At 47.0% G+C, this 21,840-nt stretch overlaps 1 protein-coding gene across 1 annotated transcript; it reads right to left on the reverse strand.

Moving 5' to 3' along the window:
* LOC120646320 lies at positions 1-2,291 on the reverse strand. Its single transcript, XM_039922940.1, has 4 exons — positions 995-2,291; positions 701-859; positions 470-600; positions 1-376 (listed from the first exon to the last, which is right to left on the reverse strand). Exon 1 carries the CDS (start codon positions 2,117-2,119, stop codon positions 1,310-1,312), a length of 810 nt encoding a protein of 269 aa, XP_039778874.1. The 5' UTR covers positions 2,120-2,291; the 3' UTR covers positions 1-376; positions 470-600; positions 701-859; positions 995-1,309.
* Positions 2,292-21,840: the final 19,549 nt, after the last annotated feature.

Raw genomic sequence — 21,840 nt, forward strand, 5'->3', positions numbered from 1 at the left:
TACTTCACTCATCATTAGATTGCTGGCGTGTAATATTTTCAGAGGCAAATAAGTGCAACACAATACATTTACTCTCACTTCATTCAGTTTTCAAAACTGGAAACAGCAGATGTACTACTTATCCATCCCATCCTGATCCGTAACATGTTAACACGTACATTATAAAGATACACATCATATGAAGCAAAAGGTACCAAATCCTCAAGGGTTGGTTCAGGAACCACAAAGAGAACTAATCATTTGCACTACCAAAAGTTACTGCACAAGCTAAAGGGCTAACAGTGGTATCTTCAGATAGGTGAACTGTCACTGCAGTCTTGCCCGAATGATTAAGTTTCAGCAGTTATGCAAATCCATTGTTCTCCAGCAAGCAAATCTGAAACATATACAGCATGAATGTTTAGGATAATAAATTGAAACATTTACACGTACATTGTAAAGGTGTAATGATTTAGTTAACTCCACTTACCCCTAGGACAATTTGTGGCAAACATATTGGTGTAGACCAATGTCGCGGCTGTATCTAGCCCTGGTGAAGCAACCCGCCCTCACACATTTGATCCCAGGACAGCAGTGAGCAGTTATGTTGTGATGCTCTACCTGATTTTTTTTTAGTAAAGTATAAGGAATGCACATGAGTTAATAATTTAAACGGTTGGTTTTGCATTGAAGTGCTAATTCTTTTAGTTGGACATATTACCTTGTTCTGATCTTTAGGCAGCTCCTTCTCTCCGCTAGCAAGGTGGCAAATAAGGCAGTAAGTGTAACCTTTTCGGCAGAGCAGGGCCTTGATCCGGTAGCTCTGATGCATTTTCATTTCCTGGTCAGCTTGTTCCCTGTAATCCTCATCCTCATTGCACTAATTGGAGAAGAAAGAAACAAGGAAATTAACAAGCATAAATGAGGAAGTGTTCACATGTTCAGAAAATGCAGAGTCCAAGAAAGTGGTTCTCTCACGGGCATTGAACAGCAAATCTCACCAAAAGAACCAAACCTGATCCTGATCGGGAGGCTGAGCCTCACGTGGCGCTGCGCGCTTGGCCTTCTTGTTCTTCCTCGCGACGACGAGCTGTCGACGCCGTCGCGCATGGGAGCTCGCCTCGCTGGCTTCGCCGCTCCCGCCTGCAGGCGCTGAAGGAGCCGCGAGGTCGGGCTGGACGAGCACCGCGTCGGAGACGACAGGCGGCGCGTCGAGCTCGTCTTGCGGGTCCTTCTCGGGGACGGCAACAGTCTGATCATCCTCGCCACCAGAGCACCAGCCGTGCGCCACGGGGACGGCGCCGGGCGTGGCTGTGGCGGTATCGTCCTTTTATTCGCCGCGATCGGAGGACTCCGCGGCGGCGTCGATCTCCTGCTTGACGAGGCTAGGCGCGACGATGCTGCGGTCGCCGCCGATCTTGGTGCGCTCTGCACTCGAGCTCCCGCCCGCAGGTGCTGAAGCCGCGACGTCGCGCTGGACGAGCAACGTGTCGGAGACCACAGGAGGCGCGTCGACGGTCACGTCGTCCGCGGCGTCAATCTCCAGCTTCACCGGGGGGCTGGGCGCGACGATGCTGCGGTCGCCGATCTTGGTGCGCTCTGCACCCCCAATCCCGCCGGGCGCCAACAGGTCGGCGCTGGGCGCGGCCGCGGCGTCCATCCCCTGGCCGCGATGAAGTGGGAGGCGCGGCAAGTCCTCCTGGTTCCCCGACTCGTCGCGTGTCGTCGCGGGCGCGGCGTCCCTGCTGGCCTCGCCGTCGCGGGTCTTGCTCTTGCCGCGGTCTTCTTGCGCCGCCGAGGGACTCCCGGTGACGAGGCTGTTGCCGGAGCCCCTCGCATCGCCGTGCCCGTGGTCTTCTTCCTCCCGGAAGCGCGGGGTACTTGGCGGCCGCGGTTGGCCGCGGCCTTGCACCGCCGACGGCAGGCTCTTGGGGTCGCCGGCTCCCGCTGCGGTGCGGGCGTCTCCCTCCTCCTCGGCGCGCCTTAGGCCTCCTCTCTTGACTAGGAGCGCGGCGCGACGAGCAAGCCGGCTCCGCATCGCCGCGGCGGCGCGGCGCACCCATGCCCCACCCCTGGAGACGAGGGCGGAGAGGAGGCCGGCCCACCTCCGCAGGCGGCCCCGCCGTGGCTTGGGGTCCATCTCTCCGCCCGCTTCTTTTCAGCCGACGTGCGGCGGGGTGGCAAGCTCTCTTGCTTGGCTTGTTGGGAGGCAGGGAGGGGGAGGCAGGGGAGCAGGAAGGCGAGCGAGGGGAAGAAGAAAGGCTGGGCGGGCGGGAGGTGAAATAAGCCGAGCGCGAGGCCGTTCCGTTGGGGGTCAAGTGCCAGCTGGCCGTTTCGAGGCGGTTACGGTTCTCAGCAGGAAATTTCATCAAACAATACCCTTTCGCATTTTAAGCTTTATTATCAAAAGTTTGAAACGAGACTATTTAAATTCCACACATGTGTTGCAGTTTGATCTCGAGATCATGAGATCCAAACAAGGGGATTTGTCTTCAAGAATTTATTTTAAAATTAATCACAATGTGCTCATATTTGGCTTATTATTGCTTGGTGCTCAGTTGGTTTCGTGCTTTGGACTACGGGTCAATCTAATAAGTTGATAAAATGAATCAAAATGACATTCCATATAATTAATTTGGGAGAATAAATAAACTAGAGTGTGGTATGGTTTCATAATTAATCAGCTGCTCCAGAAAATAAGATTGGGTACCCTATTGCAATACTGCATTGAATATTGAAGTTTTGGCTAGGCACACCGTAACACACCACAAGTTTCAGTCCATGCAATAGTTTAAAATTTATTTACTTTGTTAGGAGGAAATGTAAATAATCATGGAAAATATCATTTTCTAAATAAGATATTCATTCATGCCGGTTCCATTTGAGTTTTGGTTGAAAAATGAATTTTCACGGTTCTAAATTTCGAAAAGAATTCAAACCCATTATGGTTTGGAGATTGGAAATTTATAAAACCTACTCGCGCTTAGGGGTGCAAAGAGGTGACCCTTAGGTGCACCTCTAATTCTCTTTAGTTCAAAATTTTATACTACTTCTCTAAAATAATATTACATTTTGAAAAACTAGTACAATATTTCCATCTTCACTGTGCAGCCCGAAGGCCACCACCGTTTTGGGCCGAAACCAACTGCAGCTGCTGCTGCAATTGCATTGCCCGGTGGCACCTTGCTGAAGCCCACCTCGGTTTCCTCCTCCAGGCCTCCTCTCCGTGTAACCGACATCCCAACCCCACCTGTCAGCCCCTCCACCCACACTCGCCTGCAAGGCTGCAACAGCTATAGTTGCCCGCCGCCACCGCCATTGCCCACTACAAAATTCGTGGCCCGGCCCCGGCCTACGAGTCCACCGCCTCGGGAGATCTCTGCTGGTTTCCACCATGATCCCCATCGCATCTCGTGCCATAGTGCCCACATGGCCACATACATGATGCCATCGCTCAGCTTCTTGGAGCCATCGCCATCGATCGCCTCCGGGCCGCCGCCTGCTTTCCACGCCGACAATCGAGAACCCCAGTGATGGTCTCGACCCTGCAGATCATGTGTGTTCACCGTCGCCTTCTGTCCTATTGCATTGCTTCCAAGCCTCCTGACTCAAGGGCCTCGTTTGGATCACGCTAGATACTAGAATGCGCGTCTCTCGAAAAAAGAATCTCATATGCATGGAGTACTAAATGAAGTCTATTTGTAAAACCCTTTTAGGAATGAGTGTAACTTTTTGCGACGAATCTAATGCTATTAATGAATTGATGATTGTCTACAGTGATGCTACAGTAACTATTCTCTAATCACGCGGTCAAAGATCTCATTAGATTCTTCAGGGTACCTAGCACAAGGGTTGTGGAGTTATTTTTACAAACTGCCTTCATTTAATACCAGTAATTAACTGTCAAAGTTTCCTAGCGCAAGTTGTGCTAGGAAACCAAACAGGGCCAAGTTCGGACGACGAACAAAGAAGTCCGGCGATCTTCCACCGCTTGTCATGCGAGCGCCGCAATCCCTTGATCATCTCGATCCGGCAACCTGAAGTTAGGGGCGTGAGCGTGATCCGAGCAAAGGTGCCTTAGTAAGCTTCTGAGGGGCGAACCCCCCCCCCCCCCCCCCCCTCCAGCTGCCACATCAGCAGACCCAACTGCGACATCATGCAAGGATTATTACAAGCCACGTGTGTTACGAATCAGCCCTTTTCACGATATCAAGACCCCGAACCCGAAACGTTAGAATTCTTCACTGATATGACACCAGAACCTTGGTTAGTTTGCCTTTTTTTATTATCTTCCATGCTATAGTTTACATTTTTTTAGTGATTCTTGGGGTCATATAGTAATTTCACTAGGTGTTTATTTAAGTTTTTCTGCATGATGTACTGTTTATTTATATTTTGTATATGGTTGAACAAAAGGCTTTCGTTAGCTCGTTGGGCTCGTCTCTCTCCAGTCTGCAGGCGCGAAGCTAGTTCTAGATTTAGCTTTCGTTAGCTCGTTTGGCTCGTCGCAGCTTGGATCGTCTCTCTTCTGTCTGCAGGGGCGAACCTATAGGTTCCGTTTAGTACAGCTTCAACTTCTCATAAAACGGCTCCCGAAGCAGCTTCTCCGGTGGGCCATGGTGGTGCGCCATGCCTCACCCAGGTGTCCCACAGCATGTCGGTGGCAGCGGTTGTAGGGTGGCCCATAGTCGAATTTGTTTTTTATAATATTTTGTTATCTTCAGAACATCTCTTGTGATGAATATTTTTCTTCAAAATAATATTCTTGGAAAATTATATTTTGTTTCAAAAAAATATTTCTTATTTAAAATTTAGTTAAGTGTAGTTCCGTGTAAGCATGGCTGCACATGTGCACAGCCCAGCGATGAAGCCCACCTTCTACGATGGCAGCGATTGCAGTCGCACGGACTATATATAGACGCCTTGTACAAATGTACAACCAATAATTTTAACAATATATTTCATTTAGTTTGCAAAAATATATAGGGATTGTGTGTAGTTAAATAAAATTAAATAAATAGCCTCCTTGGGACCTACCTGGGCTAGCTGCTATGTTGGGTGGTTTCTTGGCGTTAGCCCAAGGAGAAAGGAACGACAGACACAACAAACGCTGGAATCATGTCTTCAATTTGACGTGCACCTGTCTCTCCTCTTTCTCTTTGACTCCCTATGTTGATATCATGTAAAAAACATAGAAATGTCATGGTGAAGAAAAGCATACAAAAGAGCAATTAGCCATAAATGGCCATGTAGCTCGTGTACACGCTGCTCGACAAGGTACCGTGCAGTTTAGGACAGTCCCAACCCTCCACATCAGATGGTGTCCAAAGAATTTATTAGGGTGCCAACTAAGCAAAATTCTGATGTGGCATGGTAGTTATGGAGGAAAGAGAACAAAAATGCAAGTAACGGTGTTGCATGCAGGAAACTGCGTCGAGGCGCGTACCAAGGCGTAGGAAACGATGGAGTTGGGCGCTGGAGCAATGCATTCGTTTCTTCCCCACGCGTCTTCCCCAACCTCCCGATCCGCTGTGGCGGTCACCATGCTGCCGCCATGTTCAAGCTTGCGCACCAGCATTTTTGTTGCCCTCTTCCGAATCCTCTCGGCCCCAACAGAGGCACCAGTGACTGGGCCGTCGTTGCTCCACTCGCCGGTGGTGTTCCCGGCGCCGGCGGTGTCCCAGTAGTGGCCGGTTGTGCAGCTTGTGCTCCAACCGTGAGCCCGTGATCACCGGTGGAGCTCCAGGAGCTGTAGTGGCCGGTAGTGCTAAAGATCAAATTCCAGCATCTTGTGTTATGTGCAACTGATTCAGAATGTGTTGACAGTTGACACCATTCCAACGATTTGCGTTTATTTTTCTTCTATCTAAAATTTTGCTTAGTAGTACTATGTGTTAGATTACTTTGGATCGTGTAGTGGTAGATCGAGTGGGTGACGAACTTGACCAAGAGGAATACCTTGCTGTTTCCATGGTGCGGCCGCGTTCGTCGATGGAGGCTGCGCACAGGCAGCGACGGGAGGTGTAGATGCGTTGTAGTGGCGATGGTGGCATGGTGCAGGGTTGGCAGCGTTGTAATCGACGGCGAGCCAGTGGCGGCAACGACTCGGCACAGTGAAGCTTCCCGTCGCTCTCAGCCCTCCCTCTCGATTAGTCTAGGGTTTTAGGTGGGGAACGGTGGCGGCAGCGATTAACCTCGTACCCCGAGCTGCCAGTCCCCACCTCCTCTTTATAGGGCTGCGTGACAGGGGCCCATCAGCCTCTTCTTGGGCTGGGCGCACCTGATCAGGGCGCGAGTTAAGGCCCCAGACATGGCCGTTGGGCCAAGCCTGATGGAGATCAATCTAACATTCTCCCTCTTGATCTCCTCTTATACTTTCAACTTTATATCTTTTACTTCTTTTCATATTTCATCATAGATTAATGCATAGAGCAGCTTCATCGTCACGGTCAGTTGCCGATAGATTCAACAGCTACAATACATGTCTCTGTTCTGAAATAGATACTTTAACTTTGGGGCCCTTTATTATCCGAAAAATATAGGCTATACCATAAACCCATGTCAACTATGTGTTCTCTGTACACACTGGGCAGCAAGCCTTTAATAAGTGGATCCACAAATACATGTCTGTCATTCTTTTACTCAATGCATTTTAACATAATTCTGGACTTTCTCCTTTACAACATATAACTTTGTGTCAATGTGTTTGGCACCACACTTGACTCGTTGTCATAGGAGCAAACTACTTAAATGGTTATCGCTGTTGTCAACCATCATCAACTCCGGGTACAGGTTCTCTTAACCATTTTGCCTGTCCCTCGGCCTCGTATCATGCTATACCATGTCTTTGCATCACATTGATGTTAATTGTTTTATTTTGGAGATTTTCCACACAAAAACTCCAAGTGTGAAAGTTAGCGACAATTGTGGATTTCGCTACATATTTCACAAACTCTACTTTTGTACTCACAACCCTTTGGGAGAACTAGTTATTTCTTTCTTAGCATGAGGCCGATATTCTCAATTTCATTCCAATGATCTATATCTGGATTGAACTTTTGCCAAAATGACCCGGATAAACAAACTATGTCAGGGTAAATTCTTTACTTGCGCACTCATAAAGCTTCCAACAGCTGAAGCATATAGAATCATTTTCATTTGATCTGTCTTACATTGGTTCCTGGAACACTAAAGTTTCATAACTATTACTCTTGACCATAAGGAACAGGCACAGCTTTGCTCGCAAGCATACTTTATTTCTTTTAGAATCTTTTCTAAGTATGCATTTGGGATAGCTTTAATACCCCTTTCTTTTATCTCAGTAAGTTTCAATTCCTAGAATAAAAAAACCCATCACCGAGATCAAAACTTGAGGACAAGAATTCTTTATCTATAGTGGCAGATTAACACCACCACTAATAAGTAGGGTGTTATCTTCATTTAAGTTGCAGAAATCAAATTTCCCATTCTTAACTTTGCTTAAAAACTATTGTCCTCCTCGATTCTTTTAATTCTTACTATTTCTATGAACTTTAGATACCACCATCTCAAGGCTTTAAATGGGTTTCTTCTTGTGGTATCTCATATATTCTTTCTTTCCATGACAAAACGTCAAGTAGTGTCATGTAAACATTTCTTCTCTTTGTGTGAAACTTTTGTCACAAGCCTTGCGTTATATCTTTTACCATTCCCTCTAGAGTCACATTTATCTTTGTAGGTCCATTACAACCTACTGTGATGACTCTTTTAGGAATCATTTTCCTTTTCCATGGACTTAGCCCATAGAATTCTCATGACTTCTTCAAATGAGGTGGAATCAACCAACATTTCTTTTCTTGGCACATTATTTTCTATATGGGGCTGTTGTTGCTCTTTGCCAAAAGGCAATAGACTCTACAGGCTCTTGCATAACAAGACCCTTCTTTACATTATTCATCTTCTTTGAAAAGCTAACAACATCAACAAGTATGAGAAACTCATTGCTCTTGAATCATTGAAGTGGACACGCATTCCTACTTCTCTTCAAGTCTTAGGTCTCTACATACCATGCTCCCCCAGATTATTCCATCTTCTGTAAAGATGGCATATCAGTAAATCTCTTGTTTGGGTTCCATCTGTTAAAGTCTTTATATATGCTCTGAAGCACCGTCTTACTATCTTTGAGGGTTGTCCAGTATGAATATTGGCTAACTCACTATCTTCCTTTTCGAACTGTAAAAACTCACTATCTTCTTTACATAGGGGTATCAATATAGTGACCGTTGTACTCCCCCTGGCGGTCATATTTATCTTTGATAGATTATCTTTTGCTTTTCAATGCATAGTACGCATCATAAAGTGTAGGGAAGTATCTTTCTTAACTGTTTCACATTTCTCCCCCTCGAAATGTGGCATGAACTTTTCTGCCACAATTTCGAAATATATTCATAACTCTTGTGAATGAGGGAACTTTTATTACTTCATCCACATGATTACGTCATGCAGGACAAAGTAATTTCTAATTCGTATGGGAGTACTTTTTTTCACGTTTCACTTCGAGAACTCAACAGAGTCCTTTATGACCAGTAATTTAGCGAGTCACGCGCGCGTATTCGTATGTAACTTTCCATTCTTCTTAAACTCATTAAGTGCTTAAACAATATGATACAATAGAAGTGTCCGATCAATTTTAGAATAGCATAAGAGCTACTCAAAAAGTTCTCTCCCAGTATGGGATGCACCAAAAGCACATGAGTCGTCACAACTTTCTCCCGCCATGCAGGATGAAACTATGCCAATTTTAACCGCAATGCTGGTATTATTCCATACTCTTCCTGGACATAAATGCCAAGATTAGATCATGTTCAATCATTAATTCAAAAATTAATCCGAATATTTCATGACACACATGCTTAGTCTGACATTGGTCAAATTAGCCGTGCATGCCTTATTACATCTCTGACTGAACTCAAAATAAATTCTTTTTGATGGAAAGTACATAAGAGGCATTTCGCAAACTGAACTTTTATTACTCTATCTTCTTTTCTTGGATCAATATCCATGAGTACTTTTTCTTTTAAGCCATTCTTTTACAGAGAATATATTTTCTGATGCAATGACTTTCTTTCTTTCTTTCTGAGTCACAAGTACCCAGTTCATTTTCTTTTGTCCCTTCAAAAAGGACTACATGCAAAACTTTGTCTGAAAAGACAATAATCAAAACTTTAAGTTCTATTCTATATTACCATTGGGCAGAAATAGAATAAAACATCTTTCCTCTACATTAAAATCGCATCACCGTTGGGCAGAAACAGAATTAATGTATGGAAATATTTGTTCCTCAAAATTAAATTCTTCCGATGGTTCGAATTTAATTAGAGCATGATTAACTATATTGCAGCGGAACAAGAAAATACATTTCTTTACTTTAGCAACAGTTCTTTATGTATTCTCTCAAAAAGGTCATTTTGATGCAATGTTTACAAAAGACTTTAAACTTTAAGCTATGACTCATAAAATTATAATATTGTTATCATCAACGTTGGTCAGAAAATAACAATACTATAATTAACTTTAATTTTCTCTCCTTTGAGAGCCCTCTTTATGGCTCCCGATGTTAAGACAAAACAATGCTCAACTTTGAGACTTTAAATGGCGAAATGATGCCAAAACTTAACTTTAACTGAAGACACCATAAGCTTTTCTGAGACTTTAAACTTCAAATGTGTCTTTAAGAAAGACTCATTTAAGACTTTTATGCTATTCTTCCAATTAAATCTTCTCGTTGGTTCCGACTTAATTGAAAAATAACATCATCATAGCAGCGGAAAACCTTTTCTTTACAGATACAGTACTTTGTGCTCAATTTCCCTCTAAACAATTTATCTTGGTTCAAAATTGAATAGAGGTAAAACTTACTCAAAGTAGGCTCTTTAATCATGCTCTTAAAATTTAATTGTCCCGTTGGTTCTAATTAAATTAAAGAGCAACAATATAAACTTTGCAGTGGAAACATGTGAACATACTCATATTCAGAAGCAAAATCACTTTTAAACATTACTGTTCTCTAGAATAAATTGTCACGTTGGATCAAATTTAAATCTAGAGTCAAAACTGTGTAAAAAGACATTAAACAATAGCTTCTGAAAATGAGTAAAACAATTGAAAGCGATTACTGTTTGGGCGGCCCAAATAGAAATCGGCTCAGCCCCTGTGCGCGGCCCGTAGCAGATTGCGGCCCGCGGCCCACTCCGCGCGGCACACCCCCGCGCCCCCGGCCGCAGCATGGGCCTGGGCCGGGATTTCGGCCCCCCACGCGGCTCCCTCTTGGGTTGCTTGTGGCCCGTTCGCCGCTCGGCCGCCGCCGGCCGTCGGATTAGATCCGACGGTCATCTGGTAATCTCGCCTGGTCAAAACCGGCGGCGCCGGCGGCCTCCCCCTGAACCCTAGGTCATTTCACCTCCTCCCTTCTCTCAGCACGCCGAGCGGCGGCGGCCACTGGGCGGCTTAGCCCATGCCGGCAGCTCACCGGCGACGGTGAGGAGCGCCACGGCCGGCTTATGGCCGGGGTCCTACCCCTTTCCTCTCTACTTTCTTTCCCCTTCCCTTTCTCTCTCCACGGTGCGGCGGCGACCATAGAGCGAAGGCGACGGCGGCCATGGCAGCCGGAGAGAACGGTAGCGCCGCCGCGGACCCCCTCGCTGGCGAGCGCCTTCGCCCTTGCGCGAGGGTGCCGCCGTCGAGCGGCTTTGCTTCGGTGCTCGAGCCAGCGCGTGCACCCAGCGTCCCGGCGGTGAGCGTGGCTCCTGTCTGTGCCGTGCGCCGTCAAGTGGCGGTGCAGGTCTGAGCCGCACAACGGCGGCGGCGGTGGCACCCAGACCAAGTAAGTCCGGCGGCCGCTTTTCTTTGCTAGGGTTAGGGTGTGCGATTTTTCGATCCGAGATCGATTCGGTTCCTTTCTTTGTCTTTGTTTCTTTGATTCATGAACGAATCCACTTTTCCCATCTCGATCTACACACTAGATCGGCTCTGATACCATTGTTGGATTACTTTGGATCGCATAGTGGTAGATCGAGTGGGTGACGAACTTGACCAAGAGGAATACATTGTTGTTTCCATGGTGCGGCCGCGTTCATCGATGGAGGCTGCGCACAGGCAGCGACGGGCGGTGTAGATGCGTCGTAGTGGCGATGGTGGCGTGGTGCAGGGTTGGCGGCATTGTAATCGACGGCGAGCCAGTGGCGGCGACGGCGCGTCACAGTGAAGCTTCCCGTCGCTCTCAGCCCTCCCTCTCGATCTGTCTAGGGTTTTAAGTGGGGAACGGTGGCGGCAGCGATGAACCTCTTACCCCGAGCTGCCAGTCCCCACCTCCTCTTTATAGGGCTGCGCGACGGGGCCCACCAGCCTCTTCTTGGGCTGGGCGCCCCTGCTCAGGGCTCGAGTCAAGGGCCCAGACATGGCCGTTGGGCCAAGCCTGATGGAGATCAACCTAACACTATGTAGGCTGATGTCGATCTTCGCATGGACTGATGCATGCCGCATGCCACAATTGATCCTTCTCTATTTACAAGGCGTGCAAAGAATTATTAAATTTTCTTATCTATAGAAATTGCTATAGACATTATGGGTTGAAGAGGTGGTGTCTACGAATATATTTATCACACTCTCTCCTTTAGACACCACTCATAGGCACCATGGGTTGGGACTGCCCTTAGAACCTAAACGGTGATTACACGGTCCAACCATTTACACAATAAAATATAGGGCTACACCGGTGTACAAAAAATGGCAACTGCACGGTTTTACATGACGAGTAGACCACTTAAAACAACGCCTAGGGGCTATAGAGAAGTATCAACTACGCCTAGTTTTTTAAAGGGAAAATTCGATTCGTGCCACCACAACTCCGTGAAATTGGGTGTCACGTTCAAAATCATGCCACTCAATGGCATGGATTTCAACATGAAATCCAACTTCAAGAAATTGTAGTGGCATGGATCAAAATGACCCTTTTTTAAAGGGTATGAAATTTGCAAATTGTGATTTTTCACGTAATATAAGAATGCTCAATTGATAACTGGAGCATATGATTATATATTTGCTCTATTTTAACAGTTAAGTTTGGTAATCTATAATGTTTGGTTGATAAAATATTAAATTTTTTTGACTTTCACTTGCATAGATATATTAATTTTATTTCTACCGTACAAACCATGTATCGCGTGTACACATCGTTTACACGACATGTACACGGCTTACTCGCTACTCGAGGGGTGACCGAACGACTACCTTTTAGCGTTTAGGTGAACATTGCAAAAGAGAGGGACAAGTCCAACTACTACTTGCACATTCTAACATTTCAAGATTGTGCCTAGAAGTAAAAGCGCAAGTGAGATGCGACTATGGGAGCATTTGGTAGCATACACAGGGTTGGAAATCTAAGTGGTTATTCAAATGTAGTCATCTTTCATTTCTCATTTCTAGCTAGTTAAAGATAAATAGTGTACTCAAAATATAGAAAAACTGTTAGAGAGTGGAAGCATATAGAGAGCGATTTTTATGCAGAAGGCTCTTCAAATGATAATTTAGAGAGTGAAATTTAGAAAGACATTTGAAGATGCTCTCAAGTCAGGCTAACAAGGTGCATCTTGATATGTGGTCTTATTCAATAGACTGGACAATGTAACAGGGCTCTATCTACCGCTCAAAAAAAAAATAAACAGGGCTCTATCTATAACATGTTTGCTTGCAGATTGACATAGTTGCATTATCACCACCTTTTCATACCGGTTCCCCAATCTAAGTTCCTTCTTGTGAATTGGCACCACCGAGCTTAGACCACTATATATCGACACAATTTCTCATGCCTTTGCTTTAAATGGCGAAACATATTCTACTTAAGACTGACCCCAACAGACGAGGAATCACACGAGGCAAATGGAAATTGCATCTCCTCTCGGTACTGTGCATATCCTGCGCCTTCTCCAATAGGCGACGCAAAAGCGAAGGGAAACTGCCTCAGAGGAGAGAGACGATGCAAATATGCACTCCCTCTCACCTCAAATGCATCAGGATGTCCCGGGCGGGTGCGGCGCCCGGGGCGAGCGGGGCGCGATGCGGCCGGCGGCGCGCAGGAGGAGCAGGCGGATGGCCGGCCGCCAAGCCGCCACGCGCGGGCCTTGCCACCGCCGCTCCTCCGCTCTGCCACGGCATGGCCTCCGCCGCTGCTCCTTGGCAGACACTGCGGCTTCCCCAACGGCCGGCGCGCACGCGAGCTCCGCCGCAGCAGCCGAGAGGGGGAAGGGGGATCAGAGGGCCGCTGCGCCGTGCTCGGGGAGGAGCAGAGGGCCGCCGGCGATGGAGGGAGCAGAGGAGGAGCTGGCCCTGGGCGTCCGCCACCGCTCGCCGGTTGAGGAGGAGTAGGGGAGGCTCCGCCGCTCGCCGCTGGCCGACGAAAGAGGTGCAGGGGATCGGAGGGGCCGCGCATCGCAACGGCTCGCCCGCGGAGGAGGAGCAGGGGAGGAGTTGTGCGTCCGGGGCTGGAGCTCCAGGGCCAGTGGCCGTGAGCTCCAGGGGGCCGGGGCAGCCGCGAGCTCCAGGGGAGGGGCACCGGAGCAGGGGCCCCGCGCAACTCGGGCTCCCGGTCTCCCTCCCTCCGCTGCCTCGTCCCCTGCTCCCCCTCCTGCTCATGCCTGGCGGCGGCAGAGGAGTCGAGGCGGTGGCGGCCCGACGGCTGAGCGCGGGGCCGGTGGGGAGAAGCCAAGCCGCGCGGGCCGCGGCGCGCGAGGCCGGTGGCGGAGGGGCGGGGCCGCCGGGGTGCGATGAGGACCCGTAGGTGCGCGCGGAGGCGCGGCGGCGAGCGGCCGGTGGACGAGCAGGGGGCCGGCGCGCACGGAGCAGGGGACGAGCGGGGAGGAGCTTGGAGGCGCGAGCCCGTGGGCGTGGCGGGGTTCGGGCGCGGCCTGCTCTTGCTGCCGTGGCGAACGGGGATGCCGGCGCGGCCGCGGACCTCTGCCTCCTCCTTGCCTTCCTCGCCGCGCGCGACGGCCGCTTCGACGAGGCCGGTGGAATGAAGCAGCGGATGGCGGCATCGGGGGAAGGAAATGCAGCGCTCTGTTGGAGATGGTGCTGTGCGAAGGAGAGGCAAAACACTGTAGACGAGAGGCAATCGTCTATTTGCATCTCAAAAATGCAAGTTCTTGTTGGACTCAGTCTAAGTGAAGATGATATGTTGCCAATTAATCTGGATTAGAAAATAAGGAGGGCTTATATTCGCATTTGATGACGCACCCCTCTACTAGTGGCAGCGCTGAAGGAGAGGTTCGTCGCTACCTTAACATAGCATGCCAATTGGTCCTACTTTGCCCTGCTAAGAAAATTTCTAGAATGTTATTTAAATAAATAAATAAATATAATTCTTACAAGAAAATATAAGCATCATATAAAACTTGATACTCTTATAGGTCTTTCTAGATAAAAGATTTTTTATGCAGAAATGATATTTTGATTTCTATATAACAAAGAGGGTCAGTCGGCGGCGGCGGCGGCCACCAGAGGCACTACGAGGACGGGAGGCGGCGGTGCGGAGTCGCCCCCCGCGTCGGCGACCCGGGGGTGTGGGTGGGTAGGTTAGGCCATAAAATGGAAATGAGCATATGAAATTGGTTGCAGAAGCTTACAATCACATTAACCGGTAGAAGCGCCATACTCTAGCGACAGCAAGCAAGCAGAACTACCACAACCAGTACTACACATACACAAATAGGCAACTGCACAAGTAATGAAGTATGATGCACTATTCTACTATATTACTGAACGATTTACTACAGAAGCTAATAACAGTGAAGCTGAAGCAAACACATGTTAAGACCTAGCAGAAACAGAGCTACGAGACTTCACGTACCCAGAGGCTGGTCAGCTTTCGATGGCATGAAGCTCGATCAGCGATTTCAGAGCAGAAAGAGTAAGAGAGACATCAGCAGCCACAAGCGCACGCATGCATGCGGCCGGGAACTGGAGGGGCAGTGCGCTTGCATGCTCCTGCCTGAAGCCTCACTGTCACTCGGGCAATGCAAGGACGCAGGCGTGTCCCGTACGGCCACCGGAAACTAGGAGCGACGATAGACCACTACTATAGAACAGGCTTTTTGTCCCGGTTGGAAAAAGTCTTTTGTCCCGATTTCCCAACCGGAACCGCCAAGGCTCCCGGGTCAGGCAACCGGGACAAATGAGGGCCTTGCACCAACCGGGACCAAATGGTCTGTCAACGCCGACGTGGCAGGCACCCCCTTTGGTCCCAGTTGGTAGGCCCTTTTTTTTCCTGTTTCTTTTTCTGTTTCTTTTGGGTTATTTCTATTCCATTTCAGATTGAATTTTGTATTGGAATTTAAGTGGAGTATGAACTGCAGTAATATAAATATATATTCATTTACTCATATAAAGTGCAACACAAAAGTCAATTACATACAAAGTGCACCAAAAATTTTACTTAATTTTGTCATATTTACTCCTATTATCTATGTTTGACACGCCATCATAGTAGAATTCTCCTGCCAGATCCAGGACCTCATGAACAATAAATCCGCACATGACTTCTTGAATCGGCAGGATCATTTCCTCTGGTATGAGTGTGTCTCGCATTTGAGAGAGCTGTGGAAAAGTGATAATATTAATTACAACAATTTACAAAATGAGTTCCACGCAAGTTAAATTTAATAAAGTTTTTTACTTACTTCCTCCTGCCATGCGGCAAAGGTCCTTTGAGGACCTATTAGGGTATGGACATTCTCTATGACATAGTATGCGCATAAATTAGTTCCATACGCCTGCCTCCGACACTTCAAGAGAAATAAAAGAAGTAATTAGCTATCAATGTATTCATATATACTAAAGGATATGGAATATGCAAATAAAGTATAATCCCACCCGTACCGGAAAATTTTTCCTCCACTTTAGTTCGGCATTGAAATTATTGCCACTATGCTTTCGAATGAATTTCTTCCAAACCCTGAACACGAACCAAAACGAATAAATATAGTTGTCATTGATTTCAATGCAATGGTGATTGAGGTGGTATGACAAGAATAAATTACTTGTCCAACATGTCGGTCATGTCTTTGTATTGGTTTGGATCTCTGCGCAATGAGTCCATAACAACCGCTAAGCTCTTGTCCGGATATATGTTAATTAATATCCAGTGATCTCTGCAAGATTTCATGTAGGGTTAATAAAATTTAGTTATATAGAACTAAAATAGTTATATGGCAGAAAAGACTTACCCAAAGTTGTACGGAAATGCAATGGTCACCTTATAGTGTTGAATGCTTAAGTACTTGTACAAGTTTTTGAATGTTTCTGCAGGATTACTCTGGAGATTCTTGCAATTCACAACCATTGGGTCCATGAAGCCAATGTGATAATACCCTTTTTACGGCATGTTTGAATCTCCATCCTACAGGATACAAAATGAAGAAAGGAATCTCCATCCTTAGTTATATATGGTAATGAACATGATTTAAAGAACACACTTACCGAAGCCACAAAGTGGCGATAGAGATGTTGACGGCATCCTGATGGTATAGTTGGTACACTTCTTCCCAATCAAGCCATATGATGGCCACTCCGTGAAAGAAATCTTCATCTCCAATCTTTGTGCCCTGCATGAAGTTGCAATCTCTCATCGCCTTCATGTACAAGTCATGTAGCCTTCGCATTTGCCTTGGAAGCAAGTCCACATCTGGGGGGACAAGGCTGGTACCCTCCTTATATTTCCATCTCACCACTGGAGCTATCGGATACTCTTTCCGCGGATCCAGATCTTGATTCGAAGCTCCTGTTATCTGATCGGTAGTGAGCTTTGTTGATTGCAAGAACCCCAGAAAGCCTTGATGTTCCTGGTTTAGAACAACTAGTGGTCTGAAAGCGGCGGTGGCTCAATGAACTTTCTCCTATTTAATTCCTTCATTCCAATAAAAAATTTTAATTTTGCAGGGTCCAGCAGTTTGTCCTGATTCTGTGGCTCCGTCTTCTTTTGCTTCTTTGGCGGTGGCGAAAGAGGTGAGCCAGGAGATGACGGCTCGGCAGGAGTAGTCAACAGCCGCCTAGGAGATGAAGACAAAGGAGAGTGTTCTGGGGCAGGTCTCGGAGATGGTGGCAGAGGAGGTGAACGATGATCGAGTTGCGGTGATACCGGCCTTGATCCCTGATCGGTAGGCTTGAGGACGATGTACCGCTTCTCCCACAATATGTAACCATGAACAGCGTCTGCTAGTGTTGTCTCCCCGTCACCTCCAGGAATATCGAGCTCGAGATTCTTCCAATCATTGCACACCTCCTCGACCCCAACTTTAGCGTATCCAGCCGGGATCTCCTGCCCATGGTACACCTCGATTGGTGTGCTTGGCATGGAAGAACCATACGCTATCGTGAATCTTAAGTTCTTACTGCAAGTTTGAAGCGCACAAGGTGTCCGCTGGGTGATCTCATCCACTGAATAGTGCTGCTCAGCTGTCGTATCAATAGCGGCGATTCCCATATCGGCAGGGAGGCCCGTGGAGGCATAGCTGCTTTAAGGTTGAGATAGGCCGGCCGCATCGACAATAGGCTCTGCAAGCGCCGCTTGCTGTTGCTGCTGCTGGCTCATTGCTAAGGCCACCTGGCGTTTAACCTCCTCTGCCATTCTTTCATCTTGTGAGAGGAGCTGTTCCTCTAGCCTTTGCAAGTGCAGGCGCTCCTCATTCTTCCTTCTATCCTGGCTTCTATATGTATCGATGAAATCTCTGAAGCCATATTTCCACGCAACCACTCCCTTGCCCCTTGTACACCCCGGATGTTCTGGGTTCTGAAGGGCATATGTCAGTTCGTCCCTTTCTCTATCATGCTGGAATGTGCCTTGGCTAACTGCTTGTATGGCCTCCTGTAGTATGCGGGCCACTTACTGAATTTTCTGGCCAAAGATGCACTCACCCGACTCTGGGTTCAATGTTCCACCATGAGCATAGTACTAGTTCTTTGAACGTTCAGGCCAGGTGATGGTTGTAGGCGTGATATCTTTGTCAATCAAATCCTGCTCCATCTTCTCCCATTTTGATTTTGCCATCTTGTACCCACCTTGCCCAAGAGTGTGATGATATATTTTCTTGGAGGCATTTTCCTTGGCCTTTTCCACGTTCCGAATCCCAAGCTCTGAAGACTTATATGCCACAAAGGCATTCCAGTGGTCCTTCTGCTTTGCAAGGTCTCCAGTGAACTCTGGCGTTTTCCCATTCTTGATATAATTCTTCGTCAGATTCTTCTTAAATGTCTGAAGTTGTTCGGCCATCTTGCTCAGGGTCCAGCGCTTAGCAGCTTCTTCTGATTCAGCCGGAATCGTGAAGTTCTTCTTCAGCTACCGCCAGAGCCACTCCTTTTCTCTTTCAAGCACCACATCCCTTTGCTCGCTTGGATTGTTAGCTTTTCATAACCTGAAGCTGATAAGGATGTGGTCCCGGACAAGACAACCATACTGTCTAATGTATTTCTTTGCGGCTGCTTCTAGAGCGATCGGTTTGCCATCTAGAGCCACTTCTATTATGATAAATCGCCCTTCCACTTTCTTGGTCAGGCCTTGCTTTGTTTTTTTGGCCTACTTGATGATCCAGATGGCTTCAAAAAAATTCATATATATTCATGGTGATTACTCATTGTAAGTATGACAAATGAAAAGAATGATCGATGTTAAGATATATACGTTTGTTTCCTGGTCATCAGCATCAGCTATTGGTTGATCAATTTTGTAGCCACCGGACATATTGAGGTATATATCGGTATTGGCGGCATTACCGGTGTCGTCGGCATGACCAGCCGCCGCGGCGCTACCGGATGCAATCATATCCATTAGAAACTGCTCATCATCCATCGCATCACATCGCGGGTCTATCTGAACTAACTATTGAATATACAAATTATTTTGATCAAATTATACACCTATTTATCCAAAATATTCAGAACTAAATTTCCATCTAAATTTCGAAACTAAATTTGCATACCAAATTTCCAAGGATCCAAATTTCCAACTAAATATCCATCTAAATTTCCAAACTAAATTTCAAAGGATCAAAATTTCCATCTAAATTTCCAAACTAAATTTCCATATAAATTTCCAAGAATCCAACTAAATTTCCATCTAAATTACAAACAATCATTTCCAAACTAAATTTTCAATTAAATTTCTGAACTAAATTTACATCTAAATACATCCAAATTGAGGTTAAATTATAAACAAATTAATGCACTAAACAAATTAATGTGAATCACAACAAATTAACTTCAATTACAAACAAATTAACTTGAATTACAAACAAATTAATGCACTAGATTTGAACCTCAAATTAATCCAGAAATTAATGCAACAAATTGAATAATAAAAAAATAGTAGCCCTCAAATTTGAACCTAAAATTTGAACTATGGTTCAAATTAAAACCAAGGTTCAAATTTTAAGTTCAATTTGAGGGCTACTGTTCCATCAACAACTGCCCTGCAGGGCCGGCGTGGGGGCAGGCAGATCGGGGTGTGCCTCACAGGGGACGACGGTGTGGCAGCGCTCGGGGCAGATGCGTGGGGCGGCGGCGCTCGGGACAGACGCGGCGGCGGTCGCGGGGCGGACGACGAGAGCGGCGGCGGCGCTCGAGGCAGGACGACACGGCGGCGGCGCGGTGGAGCGGGCTTGACGAGGACGTGGCTCGGGGGTCGAGGGGGCGGCGCGTGCTCTCAGGCGCGGACGGCGGCGGCGTGGTGCTACGAGGGCCAGGGCCGCGCGGGGGACGGCGGCGCGAGGGCGGTGCACGTGGTCCATGAGGCGGCGGTGCTCAGGGCGGTGGTCGACGACGCGGCGGCGTGGTGCTCCGGGCTGGGGACGACGATACGGCGGCGCTCCGGGGAGGGCACGACAATGGCGATCGACGGGCGTGGCTGCGGATCAAGAAAATGGCTAAGTGTGGGGAGGAGGCAGGGGAGAGGGGGCGCCGGAATATATAGGATGGGGGCCCTTGGTCCCGGTTCCAGCCACCACCCGGGACCAATTGGGGACCCCCGATTGGTCCCGGGTGGTGGCTGGAACCGGGACCAAAGCCCCCCCCCCCCTTTGGTCCCGGGTGGTGGATGGAACCGGGACCAAAGGTCTTTGGTGCCGGGTGAAGCCACCACCCGGGAACAAAGGGTGTTTTGGCAGGCCACGGCGAAAATGCGCCTGCGGCCCACCTTTAGTCCCGGGGGATTTAATAACCGGGACAAATGAGTCCCGTTTTTTATTCTTCATTCTGGCGCCAAAACTTTGAGCTATCAGCTTTTTTTCGTTTCTTTTTTATTTGTCTTTTTAAAATGGGCTATCAGCTTTTAATTGTGTAGAAAAAAATATTGAGTCCAAAAATTATCAAAAAAATTTCTACATTTATTTAGATTCTATATGTCCAGCAAAAATATTACATTTTATTTAAGTGATAAGACTCATAATTTATATAACTTTATACATATTATAATTTTTATTTTGACCATGCAAATATGTATTAAATAATAGAAATATTTGAAACTATTGGCTTTCGAAATAAAATGAGTTTCCTCAACACATTAATGTTAAAAAAAGTGATTTTCACATATAACTTAATCAATTCATGTTATTAGTCAACGTGTTGTTTTGCGAGGAGTTTGTGAGTGTCAATGTGTGAGGAGAAATTGATGCAGTACATATATAAATGAAAATTTTCAAATTTCCCATGATATGTTTATGAAATATTACATCAAAATTCTAATACATCAAGGATCAGCAGGTACTGGTACGGTAATGTTGACGCTCCTTAGCGCCCCCGATTTATATGCCGCAAGCGCACGGTTTCGTGTAGGTTTTCCCTCAGAGTATTCCCCCAAGGTTTATCAATCCACGGAACCAAAGAGACAAGAAACAATCTACTAGCATAGAGATTCCTTTGTGTTGAGATGGTGAAAAACAAATCTAATCTATTAAAAACGACAAACACCGAAGGTAGCAAGAGAAAGTTAGAGATAACCAATCTAGATCACCTAGATCATGCATTTGTTGTAGTTCTAGCTAGATGTAGTGAAGTAAGGTAGATGTGAATCTCAATGAAAAGCCTCTTTAAACCCAAAATCTCCAATCCGATCCCTCGATACTCCGCCTACTCTATGGAGACAGCCTGTCACAACGCCCCCCTTTTGAACGAAATACCCTGAAGCAAGTCGAACCCCCTTTGGTAGTTCCGCCATGAACCTCTAGCCACCATGACTACAAGATCATGCTAAGCGATCCATCTCGATAATAGATCTAGGATGAAGCAAACCCAAAGAAAAGAACGAAATCGAAAGAGAGAACATGGTCGCTAAACATTCGGAATCACAAATAACTTCACCATGAATGGTAGTACATCACAAGATCACAACCGGGGCCCTACCTTGATCTTGATGATCCTAGCTCCAGAACTCTGACGTGGTCTTCCTTGCAAGGTTCCCACGTCGGCTAGGGCAAACCCTAGACAACTAGCACGACCCTCGGATCTTCGAGAGGTGTCCCTCTATCTTCTCTGCTCTTTGGCGTCGTCTCCCGAATTGATCTCTCCGTGAACCTTGGGGAGGGGTCTTTAAATAGCCTCAGGGAACCCTCGGTCAAAGGGGAGGTCGAACCAACCTAAAAAAAGGGCTGGGCCGGCCGGCCCAATAAGCCTAGGCCGGCCGGCCTGGCTCTTTCCTTCACCGTCTCGTGTTCATCTTTCTCCCCAAGTCTCCTGGAATCTTCTAGAGTTTATGTCTTTCACGATTGCACCCCATTAGACGTCGTTATCTTCGAGATTTCTTCGAGGAGAAGGATAGGATGGAAAATCCTTCCTTAAATATCT

This window comes from Panicum virgatum, chromosome 8K (genome assembly GCF_016808335.1).
Source record: "Panicum virgatum strain AP13 chromosome 8K, P.virgatum_v5, whole genome shotgun sequence".
NCBI classification, from domain to species: Eukaryota; Viridiplantae; Streptophyta; class Magnoliopsida; order Poales; family Poaceae; genus Panicum; species Panicum virgatum.

Coding starts and splice junctions, on each gene's coding strand:
- LOC120646320 (XM_039922940.1), bottom strand. CDS start 2,119: ATGGACCCCAAGCCACGGCGGGGCCGCCTGCGGAGGTGGGCCGGCCTC.